This window comes from Varroa destructor, unplaced genomic scaffold, assembly GCF_002443255.2.
Source record: "Varroa destructor unplaced genomic scaffold, Vdes_3.0 BEIS01000003.1, whole genome shotgun sequence".
NCBI lineage: Eukaryota > Metazoa > Arthropoda > Arachnida > Mesostigmata > Varroidae > Varroa > Varroa destructor.
The window spans coordinates 25,025,370-25,041,503 of record NW_019211456.1 but is presented as its reverse complement, the minus strand read 5'-3'; the positions used below and the strand labels follow the sequence as shown (position 1 = coordinate 25,041,503).

The following is a 16,134-nucleotide window of genomic DNA, read 5'->3' as shown; positions in this document are numbered from 1 at the left end:
ATACAAACATAACGTGTCTTAACTAGTTTATTTCAATTACGCTGACTAATGAATGCTACACTTTTTGTAAAACTATTTTTTGCTAGTCCCTCTTTCTATCTGTTTCGAGTGCGGGAAGATTGAGGAAGATTTCATTTCCAAAGCATACAGAATAGATGGATGCCGGCTTTTAGTGGAACGAAAGCCGATATCGCGCATCCTAGTTAGCGGAAACACGGCTCCGAAAATCGTCATCTACAGCGTGTTCTACTGTGACGAAACGAAGCTTCACTCTTACCAATTGTGTGGACAATATGACCTTTAGGATATAGGGCAGAGTTTAGAAAAGCTATAAATATTAGCTCCATCTTCGTACGTTGGAAGGCAGAGAGGTAAGACCCCACTGGACTAAGCGTGGAACCCCGCCGGAGGATGGGACAATAAATGAACTCACATACGCACTGGCCGTTCGTATAAGCTTTCGGTTAGAGTAACATTAATGTAAGTTCCAAGTCAAGGCCCAAGTTTAAGACGCGTATGCTTTAGCGGGTGGGGGGATCCGAGGGTGCCAGATAAATGTTTCCTTTTATTACCTTTTAACCTTCGAAAAAAGGTTCGTGCATGTCTCGAACGTAAATGAAGTTTGCGGTACAATACGGTAATGATTAATTAATTATACCGATTTCTCAACACTTAGATGATAGAACAATCGTTAGAAGACCATATGGCAGATAGCGGTGCTGTTGATCCGATTCGAATGCCCGAATGAAAGGGCTTTCTCTCTTCAGAACTCAAAATACTTACTTACACGTTAAGCCAAACGTTGTGTGCACCTGAAGAACTGTCCATTGCTCTCTGAAGACAGATTTGAATATGATCATGTATTACATTATGTATATTCAGTTGTAATCACTTATGGGTAATATAAAACATAATTTCATTTTCATCAAATTTTTAGCCATCTCAATCAAAGAAAAAAACACAACCGACTATATGAATACCATAATTTAGGATATTTCTTTTGGTGGATGGTAATTATTATTTATAATTTTTTTTTTTTTTATTTATTATTCTTAACTTTACAAAGTTCAGTGACTAAATCGCTCTTCTGCAATGGTTTTCTTTTAGTTGTTATTTTTAATTCAAATGCAAGCAGAATATTTTATTGTGATTATGTTAGAACTTATCATTTATCTCGGGAGTTTAGCGTCTGTAATATTTTTGTCTTTTTTAGATAATAATTCAGTAATTAGAAAAGAGTTCCGGGTTTTGTTGAGCGTCACTGGCTGCTGTAACGTTTTCTGCAAGTCATAGTCAGTTTCATCTTCAGATAGTGATTTATTTACATTTTCTATTGTTTAAGATATCCATAATTTGATGTTTGTATTACGTAGTTAAATTATTATGCGTGTATTATATAGATCTTTTGTGCTTCGTGAGCCCACTAGTCATAACAAGGATATTTATTCGTCCCCATATATAATCCAGTCGCTCTTCTATTGATGAAATATTAGAACAGACGGTGTACAACACGATTTCTTGCGATCTGTTCATAATTAGAATGTCATAAACTGCCCCAGAAAATCTGTTATTACGCTTACAGAAAACGGTCATAAGTATACTTTTAATAGACTGTGCACACGAGCCTTTCCTCAGTTCTACCAGCGGTAGTTTACGGAAACCGTTAAAAAGCTCGTCCATCCTGATACTTCTCCCTTTATCGCAAAAGTATCGTGAAATAAGTATGTTATCTCAAACGAAGTGTGCCAAGTGATGATAACATAGCGGGTGACGTGTTTGTCTGCAAAAGGCAAGGGTACGTGTGGAGTCTCACATCTAGCCGCAGACGCTAACGGCTTCAATGCGTGAAGCAGGAAAAAGACAAGAAAATTGACACAGACTTAATTTGATTGCGCGAATCCCTAGATGAAAGTAACGGGAGTTTGATTGCAATGACTGGCAAGATTCATTAAGAGACAGACATGGACAGTGTTTTTCATTGGCACCTTATTCTCGATATCTACCTTTACCCTCTAGGAGAGAAAGGTTTCTAAGATGTCAAAGGTCTTAAAGGTTACTGCGTAACAGTCTATTGACCGATTTACCTCATAGAGTAACTAGAGAAATAATTTCATACTTTGGTATGTGTATTATCTACAATTTTGTTTTTGCCACTTTTATATTTTATTCAAAATTTTTGCTTCGCATAATCGTGTAACTAACTTTATCTGCTTTTTTCAGGATAAATATCTAGTTGTGATGAACAATTAAAGCACGTATCCATAGACGAATGTCATACGACTAGCAAACGTATTACGGCATGATAATTTTTCCATCGGCGGATGCATCGTTCCATGATTAGCTCGTATGGCTATGCAGTAAAAACAGAGAAAATTTATTAAAACGTCACCGGTCAAGAAAAACAATAAACCAACTAGACTAACTTGGCTATCCGTTTAGATAGTGTCTGAAACGAAAATTTACTAAGTAACACATTGTACTGCGCTAGTTTTTCAAGTCGCTAACCTTGTGGCCGGATAAGGGTGAGGAACTATACTGTATGTAGGTATAGATATGCTGTGGTGACTGTTAATGCCGAGACTGACTACCCAACCCATTTTTTTCAGACTCAATTTAGCTATATCACGGGTCTTAAAATGAATAATTGAATAACCCCCTGACAAAGACACCGGTAGCAAACAGAACTCTCTAAAAAAACTGTCGCAAAAATCAGCCTTACAGCTCGGTAAAGCAATTCGACGCAGCAAGCAGCAAGAACGCTACACGTAAGATTTTTGACCAATAAGGCTGAGCTGCCCGTCGATCTTGAGGCTCGAAATACAGGCCTATTTACAAGCCAACCTAGGTAGCATAAACGCAATTTTAGTAGACACACTTCACAACACGCAAGTCTGGAGGATTTGCGATGAATTCGAGGCTTCGAGTGGGAGTTTACTGTTACCCTAGCCAAATCAGATACTTCTATGGTATCAATATATAAGGCAGGCGGTCCCTTGAAAAAATCTACATGAACGTGGCATTTTTGCTAGAATGTGCCGTTTAACGCATGTACGAGACAATAAGTTCCAGAGACACTGAGAGAGCATTTGATGGCAGTCTTTCCAAAATGAAAACCAACAAAACCGCTAAAACCGTAGGAGACGTGGCCAGGAAGCCCATATTTATAAACTACTATCCGGACTGCTCGTACGACGACTAGCCGTTTACACGGAATACCGTGACCTATTACCAGACCAGCAGTGTGGGTTCTTCCAGGAAACTCAACGCTAACGGCATGCAGGCTGTCTCTGGTAGTGTAAAAAGCGCACTTTAGATTGGAAATTCCTCCGTTTGGTATTCATTGGTTTTAAAACTGTTCTCGATTTCGAATTGACGATAGCAGCCTTCCACAAACCTGCCAAGTCAAACGTACGGTTGACGCTATCGAAACTTACCCTGTAGGTATCCTGCAGAAGAACACAACTGGCGATGAAGTGAAAAAAAGATAATAATAATATGTTTAGCCGTCCATGGGATTTGCTCAGAAAAAGCATCATAGTTCTCATATTCGACCGACGATTTCCCTGAATGCTTGAATCTTAAATGCTGCTGATCTTTCAATATATAGAGCAGGCAGGCGTCACTTTATCAGGTACTCACAGCATTTAGCCAAGATGTAACTCAGGTGGAAATCGAAATAAGCAGGACCAAAGCGGTTGCAACGAAGTTTAAATGACGGACGGCTTCTTCAAAGCTACCGACTGAAGGGTAAAGCATTCAAAGTTATTAGCTCAGTCACTTGCTCCGGCATCCGTCGGCGCTGACGGTCATGGTGTGGTCATTCAAGGGCCACATCGAAGAAAGAGCTCAGGCAGTGACGACTGCAGCCGAAACAACCCCAAAAACATTGAATACTGCCAATGGCAGCGGTAGTGGCATTTCTTCAAATTCAGGGTTTCTATTCATTTGGGAGAAATTTAGCGTCCGAGATCACACAATCAAATCGAATTTTTTTCAGACTGGCGGCAGGACTACACACGATAGAACGTAATCAACAAACGTATTACTTGGCCGACACGCCACTCCGGTCAGGCGTGTCCATTAATTGTTCACGACGTATATTGCATATAAACATATGACATAAAAATAGATCAAATCCGGACGTATTCCTTCTTAGAACCTTAGCGATAACTGACAGTGGATGAAAAGAAACAAATGAAATTCAATAGAACGAGTGAAATGTAGGACAACTACAAGCGATAATGTCTTGCGGGGAACAATTCACAAGGGTGAGCGAATCGATAAATCATATTCCGTTGGCGTAAACCCGAATCACGTCAACTATGTTATACAACGGAAGTTTGTTTTTTTTTTTTGTGAAATTCACTGTGGCAGAAGAAGTTGGTTAAGCCTATCTCGAAACTGTCATCAATTCGAGTCAATAACAACTTATAAACATTTGTTATTATGTCACAATATGGTCGGCAGTTGACTACCAGAACCCATACCTGCCCCGAACTGTAAAATACGCTCAAGGAAAAAATATCACCTTTATTTTTGTTCGGTGTGTATCTTAGTCGATTTATTGAATTATAGGACGCCAGCATTATTTGCACATATCACTCAGTCTAAAGAGAACAGTAATACGTTTTCCGTTTCACGTTTACGGAAAACGCTGTCACGCGGCAAATGTACAGCCGATGTAAAAATGAAATCGTATAAGAGATTGTTAGATCTCCTAATGGATTCTGCCAAACGCTGTCAAAGACGTCGTCCACTCGTGTAGCTCCAGATTGCTATTTAAAGCTATCATTGTATTCCCGGATACGACTAATAAGTTGATAGATTTATACTGATTGTGTCGTATGTCTATTATGTCGTACTGTTATTATGAATGAAGGTTTATACAATAATAACAAATATAGTGTTTATGTTTATCGAATTGATCACTACATGGTCAGACATTTTCTGGTGCAAGCCATAAATGAAGCTGGCTTCAGATCAAAAGTATGTTGAGAATTATAAGGTGTTTTTCAGACAGGCTTCAGAACAGCGTTGCTTTTGATTTTTTGTTTATTATGACGCGTTAACGTTTAAGTGCCGTCAAGGTACTGAGAACAGTCAGCTTTTCCATTAAGGTCAGTCCTGCTCTGTTCGTTGGAACAGAAAATAATCTCGATATAATTAGTACAGATTTAGTAACATAGGAAAAAATGTATAAAAACAAACCAATAAAAATTACGATTGTTATTCAACAATTTAGTTAAGCTACGAGTCGGGTAAGGCAATATATATATTTTTTCTGTTACGCTGGAATCACAGTCTCTATTAGTCGGGAAGACGTTTTACATTACTGAAGAGTTTATACTATAATTTCCGCTGTTATTGAGTCCATTACTTAGCTGTGCATCTTGTAGCTACCTATAGCGATCTGATGCAAACTAGATTTAGGCAGATGTCTCTAATTAGATATAACGAGATTGTTTGAAAAACTATCTTTTGACTTATGTAAATATGATGATTCGGAATTGGCCTAACTAGCTCATGACGATTCCGGAAAAACGCATAGCCTAGAGAGCAAAGCATGTGATGTACTCGAAGAGAAGATAAATGATGATATTTTTTGAAAAATTGGTCTTCCAGATATAATATGATGGCAAAAATGTCAGCTTGAAGTGAAATTAGTTTCTAAAGCAGTGCTAATATAGAAGAAATATTGTTTGTTCTTCGCATGGATAATTCTGCATAAATTTCTAAGCTAAACTTCACGTTGGCCCTTTCGTGTCACATACACTATTATGATACTCAAATAACAACATTTCCCCATAAAAAGTTCCAAAGTCTCTTCATCTGGGCATGTGTAAACTCTATGATACCATGTCCAGCTGCTTGGACACAAACACCAGTTATACTAATTCGAATATCAAAATGAAAATGGTTGTAATGCCTAAATAACAAAATCATAAAAATCGTATACGTGGCATCGACTAAATGAAGCCGACTATTTGTTTCCCTCTATAGAACTTTCGTGTCGAAAACAACCGGGAATATATCTAAAATTGATTCTGAGATCCTCAATTGGCAGATGGGCCCTCGGGGCGAGAACAATTCAACGCTTCTAACAGAGTCATGCCGTTGACCTTTGCGCTGGTCCGAATCCCAATTATTGGTGTAAGCGTTTCCGGCCATAATCTCTTAAAGCCAGCTACATTTACGAATGTCTCTTCTCAAGTTAGCCTACGAACTTCTACGCTTTATCTGTTTACCCCTAACGACTAGATAAAGCATGACATTTCATTATGGGTGAGCAAACTTTCTTGAGAGAGATAGACTTTAACATGCTAATAAGGACAGATTGAATTTGAGTTAAGAAAGCTAAGGGTGAGGTATTATAATAATTTTACGTCTTTATTTCTCTACAATTATGTTCATCAAAAATTTATAATTTCTTCGCAGTACCTTAGCGAATCGTCTAACAAGGTTTCCGATGTCGTTGAAAGCATGCCATCTATATTTTCTTATGAATAAAATCTTTTAGAATGAAGTATTACATAAACATATAATGGCTATAATCAGACCCACGTAGGTAACCTGGGTGCTACAGCTTTGACATTTGATTCATATTAAAGGTTTATATTGTTGACATTTTACAAAAATAATAATTTGTCGAGGAAACATCTCATGAGTATGGAGGATGACAGGGCACCTACTTCAATTAAGACGTTTGCATGTTTACGACTGTGGTTCTTGCATTCTAAAATCGGACGTTGTTGTACCATAGGGGTGGTTTAATTTGAATGTTAGTTCTTAGTTTGTTCGTCATGTTCTCCCTAACCGTAGTCGAATCAGGGCCTACGGCATGGCACTGGAAAACACCTACACTAGTCCATCAAGTAGACATCGTAGACCTCAGTCGCTATCCACTTGCTTTATATACGTATAGGGTTACAAGAATATAAGATTATATCCTCGTTGTTTATTTACGTGAGTTTATTGATGTGACCGTCGTTGATCATCATCTTATATCCTTTTTTTTTTACTAAAGAGAACCAGTGTTCCACGTGTTCTTTGGTTTTGCCGTTCAAAATCGGTGGCGCCCATTTGTCCGGTATATTTAATTTAGTAATTCCATCAAGACGAACAGGTACCAGATTTCTCAATACCCTGATTCTGAGCGCCTACAACCGTACACCTTCAGGTGGGCCGGCGTCCACCGCATCTCTCATCTATGTATCTTGTATTTTATCACTTTCCTTTGTGCGAGGATTCCGCAAAACCTAGTTTCAAAATCAAACTTTTCTTGCAGAAATCCTTGCACACAACTCCTTCCAGTACTTCCCATCCTTTGTCGAATACAAGCTTTCTACTTTATAATGATGTAGGCCGTTGAACTGTCCAACTTTGTATGGCGAGTAGCGATATCCGAATGGACGGTCCCAGATTCGAAGAAGTACGAGCGAATTTCGAAAATCAAAAAAAAAATACGAAGCGTAGCGTCGCTATAAATTAGTGCCGCTTTGAAATTAGAGACGCATTTTATACTCAACGACCTAGCGATATAAACTTATAGATTGACCGTACAAAATGGCACTAAATATTTGATTTAACTAAGAGTTCCTGCTGGCTAAATGAACATTACACAGAAGTGAGTAATATCTGTATTTTAAGTTTTACGTCCAGGCATTCCGTCGGACAGCTCCGAGTACGAAACGAACCGTGTGTCCAGGATTCGAACCCAGACCACAGCGTATTCCCAAAATTACTAATGAACCGGAATGTACGGCAACTTAACCTTATCAAGGTTAAGAAAGATGATGGTCGGTGGTACTGCCAGAACGCCTTATAAAAAGGGTTCAAGCAACAAAACGACATTAGATCTAATTTAAGATAGCGCTTGGTGGAGATCTGCATTTCGCTTAGTTAACTTCGCTTGTATATGAATAGGTTTAAAATTGATTTCCATAGTTTCCATTGCTCGAAACATTCATTAAGACGTTTATTTTAAGCGAGACCGTGATCTACGGGGTTGCAAATTCCAGATCTTCCGCCTAACGATAGAGATTAACGATGAAAAACAACGGTATATTTCAACATCTGTGAGTTCCCGCTAAATCTTTTTGTAGAACTGGTGGTCCACAATGGAATATAGGGTATTCGACTGTTAAGAATAGTTGCAGATGTTGCATGATCTGGGTAAGAGCCCTATTGTTTTTCCATAGTGCTTCGTACGCAAAAATATGTATAGTAGAAACGCTAGCCGACTATCATGTGCTGACTAATGAAGAAATGATTTAAGCCAATTCATAGGAAGCTGTGCGCGTTTCCGCTAAGTTGACCCAATGTAGTTAGTTTCTCATTGACGTTATGATATGCTTATTCTATTGTTGGGTCGCTGCAGTTACTTCCCAGTAAAATTTTCCTATCCGACGTAAACAATCAGTAGAGGCTGTGCTGGACGCTAATACAGCAGAGTCTTTTAGTAGTAGTATTAGATGTTTAACTAATTTGATTGTTGCCAGTTTGTACGTGAGGCTGAAACAGCTTTCCAATTGCCAGCATCCAGGCTGATTGACAATATAGCAATGTTTCCGTTCGACTGCCTGCCATTGCTGGTATCGTTGTTGACTTAGTCGCGTATTTCTATTTCCGTATCGACGGGCTATTATTGACTTTACGTCACGACGTTCACACAATTACGAAACTCGTTCAAAACTTTTACTTGCATTAGCCCTATAGGCATTGATTGCTGTTTGTTTCGTGCCGGTGATGTCTGGAAAAATACCTCTATCGACTGAACTGCTTCTAGGAGATGACTGACAATCCATCACTTTCAAGTGACTGTCAATCTACGAACGTAACAGAACAACATTGAGGAGTGCGGGCTGATGCCCCCAAAGGGTTAGTTTAACGGTACACATCTGTTCGTAACAACAACGTAATCACTGTGGTAGATTGTCGAGCTATCTAAGTAGTAGATGCACTGTGAACGTTGAGCTTTTTCCTTCGTTGTTTTAGAAGGTGTACGGTAGAACAGGATCGTGTAGACACCTGGAACTCTCATGTGTAGCTTCGTACGATGTCGACATCCGGTAAGTCCAGTGTGACAACCATTGCATTTACTCGTCCTGTTCTTCGTATGTCTCATATTTATGTCACTTCTGGCAACACTTAATTGTCAAGATTTTCCGGCTACATAAATTTCATATGTTATAAAATTTTCCTGTTGATAGGAATAGGCAGGGAACTCAACTTAAAGACTAACTAAGATTCAATCTGGCCCCCTCAAGTACAGGCAACGGAAACAACAGGTCTAACAATCATTCTACAAACCGACCCTAGTGAAATTACTACCCCACTCGCGCGATAACAAAGCGATGACACACTGTCAAATACCTAGCTACACGTGGGTTGATTGCAGCTGAATGAATTGTAAAGAGAAAAAAAAAAGCATTTACCAGTTACGTCGTTCCGATTGCTTTCCTACGATGGGGTAGCTGTACCCCGGTTTCTAATGAAATCAGAACCTGGTTACGGACCCTCAAGCTGAAGATTCCCTAGGAAGCGGCCTGTTTAAAATACACGTTTCTTTAATGTAAAGAAACATGGATCATGCTTTGAAAGAACGTTATCTCAAACTCTTATATGCTAACGCTATCATATATAAATGAAGTGTGTTCCTAGGGTTAATAATACCTGGCTAAAATCAATGCCAGGGACTATTAAAACCAACGCATCCGCCTTTTTTTAAAGCTGATATATCGTTTTTGTTGTACCGATGCGATATTTTACAAGTTACGTAACTGTATATTGTAGTATATAGAGTAGATGGCGCATTCGCTGCATACGATAATTTAGTTAGGGCCGCAGGTAAGGCATAAGGTAAGTATAAGGGCACAATGCACTGCCAGGCAATCACTTAGCTATTGATAATGCTTTGCCGAATCCAGACAGCAGTGTAACACATATAAATGCTATGCCAAAATCGTAACATTTCTTTTTTTGCCCCCATTTCGCGTTATTCTCTATTCAACCGAATAAAAACAAACAGAAGTAATATGCTCGACGATGATTTCAGTAAGATCCATGCAAGCCACGACTAATGCCAGACAATATAATAAAAGAATCCATCATTCTCTGTTATGTAACGTCTCGTTCACATGTTAAGAAACTACCATTCCATATAGCGCTATGTCGTTGGAGATCGGTGATTTCCAGTAGGACGTACGGAATTAAATGATGTGTGTTAGAGAGGAAATATCCATCCTGATATTTGACTGCTACTCTATATTAGTTTATAAACCATCAGGATTTTCCCTATGCACGGTAGGAAAGTACTTAGTTCCCTGGAAGCCCTCGTATCTTATGTACCATGGAATGACTGAATTTCTCTAATTTTTCCAACATAGGCTGTACATAGAATCGCGTGCTCATAAGTATGCTATTGAGACCTCTATTCCAATATCCTTGTGCAAACGAATGTTCAAATTTTTGAATAGTCAAATTGTTTTTATGCAGAGACAACGCGGTTGAGGTCTATTTGCCTATATTTTAAAAGAAAAATACCAACAAAAGCATCAGAATTTATGGCTCCTCAAGCATTTTGATATCATAAAGAGCGTCGATATGAGCTAACCGCTAGCTAAATTAATTCTGATTGGGTGTGATCTGCGCCAACGAAATCTAAGCTTTGTCCTATTTTTGAGGTTAATATATATAGCCCTACTATAAGACCAGCACATCGTAAGATGTGACTCATTGTCACTACAGTGACCATCAGCACGGCCAATGGGAGAAATCAGTTAAAAACAAGCCTGTATGAACATTTATATTAGTGTACATTAACATGCGATCTGCCAGTTTCAATATTGTTTAATAGAGTTGGAATATTGTTGTCGAAATTTTCTCAACGAAGTCTTCTTTGGCGAGAACCGCCTGATTTCGGCCAAATTTTGACCCCTCAGATGCTGCATATCTTCATTTTACTGGCATTCGCCGTCGCGCCCTTGACTCAGCCTGGCCTGACAGTGGTCTCCGGTGAGTACAGCTCCAACCCGTTACGTGTTGAACAGACAGGAAGCCAATATCGGCAGCCTCGACGCAGCCGACGCTCCGCAAGTGATGCTTCGCATTATTTAGGCCACGGGCGTCCTCCAAAATTTTCCGTGCATTTTGATCAAGAGGAATTGATCTCGGACGGCTTCGCAAAACGCCGACTAGAAGCCCTCAAAGACTTAGTGAGCCTTCAGTTTCGTTCGCAGATTATCGAAGACAATAAACCGCGGGCCGTTGTCAGAAAAAAGGCGCCACTATTTCATCGCAATAAGCACAGCGAATTAAAAGATTTTCACAATTACGAACAAGATTTTGACCTTTCCTACACGACCGACTACAAAGATCTGACTGCTGAGGGACCAGAGGATGCGTCAGATGGTGGCGTTGCGCAAGGGGAAAACTCTCAGGTAGACTAGAGCGGGAAATCTGTTGTTCTAAAGTTTTTTTTCCACTGCTAGTCACCTCTTACGGTTATAGACGTGAACAACACAACCCTATACGAAGCTCGTAACAATTTTGCTTCCACAGATCACGCATACCCTAGTAAGGCATTTCCGTAAAAGTGCATTAACTATAATGCCGTGAAGTTTTAAGTAAATTTTAGTACAGTGGAATTAACTTGTTTAGACCACTCTAACAATGGATGCTTAGACTATGTATTCATTGAGATCGGACAAAGGACTAACGCGATTAGCGCAGCTTATTACTGTTTTCCCGTAGTTGTCATGCTATGTTAGGATACATCAGAAAAGACACTAGACCCACGTGATTAGTAGCTCCATATATCACTTCCTTTATCTTTTTAATTTAACATTAAAATAGATACACACATAAACCATGTGACGAAATTGCCTCCTTGCTTCAGCCCCATTTAAAAACGATCAGATTGGGCTTTTTGGAAGCGTTTAAGGCTACCATTTTTTGATATCCAGGCAGTATTAAATCGCTTTCTCCTAGATTGGTAAACCTAATAGTAATACCACAACAATATTAACAAAATAAGTCTGAATTTTAGCATTGTTCACTGATACGTTTTTTTGGCCTGTTTTTACTATTAGTTCTTTTAAAAACTAACATACCTGGTCGTGCCTACGCAATCCTAATAACTGATTCAGTGACGGAATATCTGTCGCTTCCTTATTTCAGATCAGAGACACGTTCATTATATTTAGAAGTTAATTTAAAATTACAACATAGGATCTCTTGTACTTCGACAAATTTAGGACAGCTAGTACGAAAATCCATACTGTTTTTCCATACGCTAATAATGTTCTTCTTATTTTCGATCCGATACACACTTCGCAGAATAATATTCCTGAAAAACTCGCAATAATACTTCAAACTGCGGCGAACACCAGATGGAGGCCACGGATTTTCCACTCTATACGTACAGCGAGCAGCACATCGAAGCCAGAGACTCTGGTATCTACTCGAGGCTCTAAAAACGAGTTGAAACAAACTCCTACTACTGAAGTCGAATCGTTAATACTTGGCAGTTCTAGCGAACATTTTGGCGACAAATCTTCTAATCTCAGTATCCTTTTAAAACAATTATCGTCAGGTGCAAATTCACCTTTGACAACTTGGTCGAAGAAGGGTCGACTTCGAAGCAATGATTCGCAGGACACAAATCACAGCAGGCCGCAGTTTGTTCTCTATGCTCCAACAACAAATGGTTCAGCTAAAACGCAGGACGAACCGCAAACTCCTAACGATAACGTATTTCCTATCCTCGGCGCGATCCTGAAGATCGGTGCTCTGCCTTCGGGAACGCAACAGGCTATAGGATGGTATCTGATTCATGCGAGCTATATAGATATTGTCGCTCTGAAGAACGATCGCGGCAAGGTGAGTGTCTTTTCCACTTTTCACGATACCGTTTGATAATCCTTGTCTGTCAGAATCGTCAGTTTTCTACTAGTAGTAAAACGTTTGCTCAGTTTTTGTTCTACGATTGATAATGGTGCACGTATCTTCCGTCCGTTGTGTACGCAGGTGGTTTGGATGGATCTACAGGTGTCATACGAAGATCCCGAGAGACCAAAAAACCAAGCGAGCAGACCTTTAAAGATTGCTTTCGATAAAAGGGTTTGATACATGACAATTATTACTAGTAGTATTTTTGCTGCAAATAATCATCAGGGCAATTCTTGCTCATATGATAACGAAAATATCTGTTTATTTGCGCTTTGAATAGGAACCGAGTGTTTATGCAAACTAAGCAAACATTAGAGGATCATTTGCGAAAATAATGACAATCATCTGTGAGTTTTTGGCGTTTCGATCACGTTTATTTGTTGTCTAATGCGTTTGTTGGTTATGGCCTTTGTTCGGAATACAGGTACTATTACCAATAACCCTTGCGATGCTCCCAATCGGGTTAATCTGGATTGGACGTTATATAGAACTAATGGGATGGTGGAATGCCCCCTGATGAGATAGAAGGCGAGCATAGTCGGACCTAAAAAGCAATTTCTTTACGCTGTTCTTACTCAGCGAACGGTGTACGGAAACTCAGCCATCAATTAGTTGAATTGATATCCAATAAATTTCAGTTTATTATAGGCTTCCCCGCTGTCTGTTTATTATGTGTTCTAAAAAACTTCACTCTAAGAACCAACGTTGTTATGCCTCGTATGCACAACAATAACAGCTCCAACACATATAAAATTTAGTGTTGTCAACATGACACATATCGACGTTTCGAATCAGAATGCTCCATGTAACCAATGAGCTTTGCTGCCGTTTTAACGTACAATTTTGGATACATTGTAGTGAAAGTCGCTGATAGCGTTTCAATAGCAAAAAAAATGAACACGATCGGTCCCATTCCGCAATTACGGCCAGCATTATGCAGTAACGTTTACGGAACGCCCAGAAGGGCATCGCTGCAAAAAAATTTAAGTACTAAGCATTTCGCTTTCCAGTCGCTCGGGATTAATCAATACCGGGATGCTACAACGAAATTATTATTCGTGCTAATCCAGAGACTAAATTTATACAACTGCCATTCGGGTGAAAAGGTGAACGCCAAGCGAGCATGACTACCCCTCACGCGAAAAACGTTGAGGTTGGTATCGAGTTATCACTACGATTCGCACCCATGCAGGTTCGCACCCCGTGGGGGTTACCTCCCATGTATTGGGTAGTTGAACCTTATTTTTACGCTTTTATTACAGAGATTTAATATACCAATTTCACAATGTGTTCATCGAAGAACAACGAACTTGTCTGCCATTGTCCCTTTGCCCACATTGAAAGCTACACTATTTCCATATCTATTTGTTGACTTTGTCGAACCTACCGTTATTCATTTCTTTTGCAACGCTTCATATAGCGACAAGGTCGTCGCTCACCGCCTCGCAAAATATAGAATAGTCGCACGTGGCGATCACAACGCTGGAAACATGTCGATAGTAATAAGTTCGCTGCTTCGGACAGAAGAGACAAAGAAAAGGGCAAGTACAAGCGAGGCATTGCTGATCCTGCTAATCCTTCGTTCGTTAACTTGTGTGGGTTCCTCTTTGCTCGAGCTGCTTTGTCTGGAGGCGAGGTTTGCCCCACCGTCGGCGTAGGTTTGCTGCGGTAGCAGTGAAGCGTCGCCAACGTTGCAGGAGTCAATAGAATGCGATAGAACGAGTTACGTGCGTTCTGAGCGCGTCCAGAACTCCAGTGGGGGACGCGACGCAGGCAAAGTCAGTGTAGGCCGCAAATGATACACGTTGTCTGCGGTCTTTGTCGTGGCGTGTCGCCTGATTTTGCTCTAGCTTGAGATGAAGTAACGACAAAAACAGCGGCACCCCGTTTGTGAATGTAAACCGAATTGAGCTGAGAATTATTGTCTGTCAAAAAATACGGCGGTAAAGATCAAGCTGAAGTATGTTCTAGGAAAGGAAAAAGTTCTTCAGTATAGAAGAATGGCGCTAGTATTACCGTTCGTTTGTGATATTCTACTGAATGTGCTCATGTAAAAATAAACGATATTTGGTTCTACATTCGGTATTGTAGAGCAAAAATGATTCAAGCACAATGCATGCTATAAGGACATTTCAGCATAATGGAAGGCTTCTATGTTAGCTGGAATAAGTTAAATCGCAGGTCGTCGTTATGATATGTATCGTATGTAAATATGTACTCGTATCGTATCATTTAATCAGAGTAACATGTTCAACCGAGAGGTATAGCGTCGTCAACGGACCCGTGCCCTCCTATTTTGATGTTCTTGCCGCTTGCCTCAATTCAAAATGGAATTTCCAATTGGAGCAAGCTTAATAGAGATTCATCCTCAGAAAAATTCTCCTTAGCTTAGCTCAGTAGTTACATGTTTGATTTGAATGAACAGATCCGAAAACATTTTATCATATCATAGCATAAATAACGAATTTAGAAATTTCGGTTTAGTTAGGGAGTAATGCTGTCAGTTGTCGTCCTGACCGCACGATTTCCATCCAACTCAGCCGCAAATTACTATCACTCCCCGATCTCGTTGAAACACGCACTTCCGCTATGCAGCTCCTTAAAACGAGCTGCGGTTGGACATTTTGTCGAATTATTTACTGCTAAATAGCTTTACTCTGCCAATTTTCTCAGTAAAAAAAAATAAAACAAAAAAAAACTAATTTAAAAAAAAGACACGATAATTATGACCTGACCGGACTTCGATCTTTCCGTTGAACTTTCGCTCTCTACCGGTAACCTCTATTTTTAATACTTCACTGTCGAGCTGAGTATAAAAAGGCAACGTCTCCAAGTAAAATATCTCGGAGTGGAGCTTCGTAAGTTATGACTGACATACTCGTGTCTATTGAAGTGACGTTTGAAGATATGCCGTCATAGCTGCAGCGTGATTCCTGCAGGTATGACGGCAGTAGGTGTTCGCGCTCTGCCTATTTGGACATAGCTTAGTATTACGTTTTTTCATACGGATTGATCTAAAAATTACATATGGGTTGCAATTATACTCACATAGATAGTAGTATAGATCGTTGCTTCGGTTAGATGGACTATAAAATGGCGTCTGTGATACTAGTTGAAAAAACCGAGATGTCCAACGTTTGTTAATTGGACTGTTTGTTCGAGATAAGGCAATTTTGAATACTAACA

General features: G+C 39.6%; 1 protein-coding gene across 2 annotated transcripts; it reads left to right on the top strand.

Annotated features, from left to right (window-relative positions):
• Positions 1–90: 90 nt before the first annotated feature.
• LOC111247189 (uncharacterized) lies at positions 91–13,601 on the top strand. 2 transcript variants are annotated; one of them, XM_086982602.1, is made up of 6 exons: positions 8,368–8,877; positions 8,995–9,068; positions 10,941–11,438; positions 12,337–12,879; positions 13,027–13,119; positions 13,373–13,601. In XM_086982602.1, exons 2-6 carry the CDS (start codon positions 9,039–9,041, stop codon positions 13,463–13,465), a joined length of 1,257 nt encoding a protein of 418 aa, XP_086838728.1. In that variant the 5' UTR covers positions 8,368–8,877; positions 8,995–9,038; the 3' UTR covers positions 13,466–13,601. The 2 variants fall into 2 exon arrangements, with proteins under 2 accessions (XP_022653575.1, XP_086838728.1); XM_022797840.2 differs by lacking the exons at positions 8,368–8,877; positions 8,995–9,068 and adding an exon at positions 91–371.
• The last annotated feature ends 2,533 nt before the right edge of the window (positions 13,602–16,134 follow it).

Bases quoted from the DNA above. Each gene is read 5' to 3' on its own strand.
- LOC111247189 (XM_086982602.1), top strand. From the start codon at position 9,039: ATGTGTAGCTTCGTACGATGTCGACATCCG. The intron at 11,439-12,336 runs GTAGACTAGAGC...CACACTTCGCAG, and splicing joins CGCAAGGGGAAAACTCTCAG to AATAATATTCCTGAAAAACT. The intron at 13,120-13,372 runs GTTTGATACATG...TTCGGAATACAG, and splicing joins AGATTGCTTTCGATAAAAGG to GTACTATTACCAATAACCCT.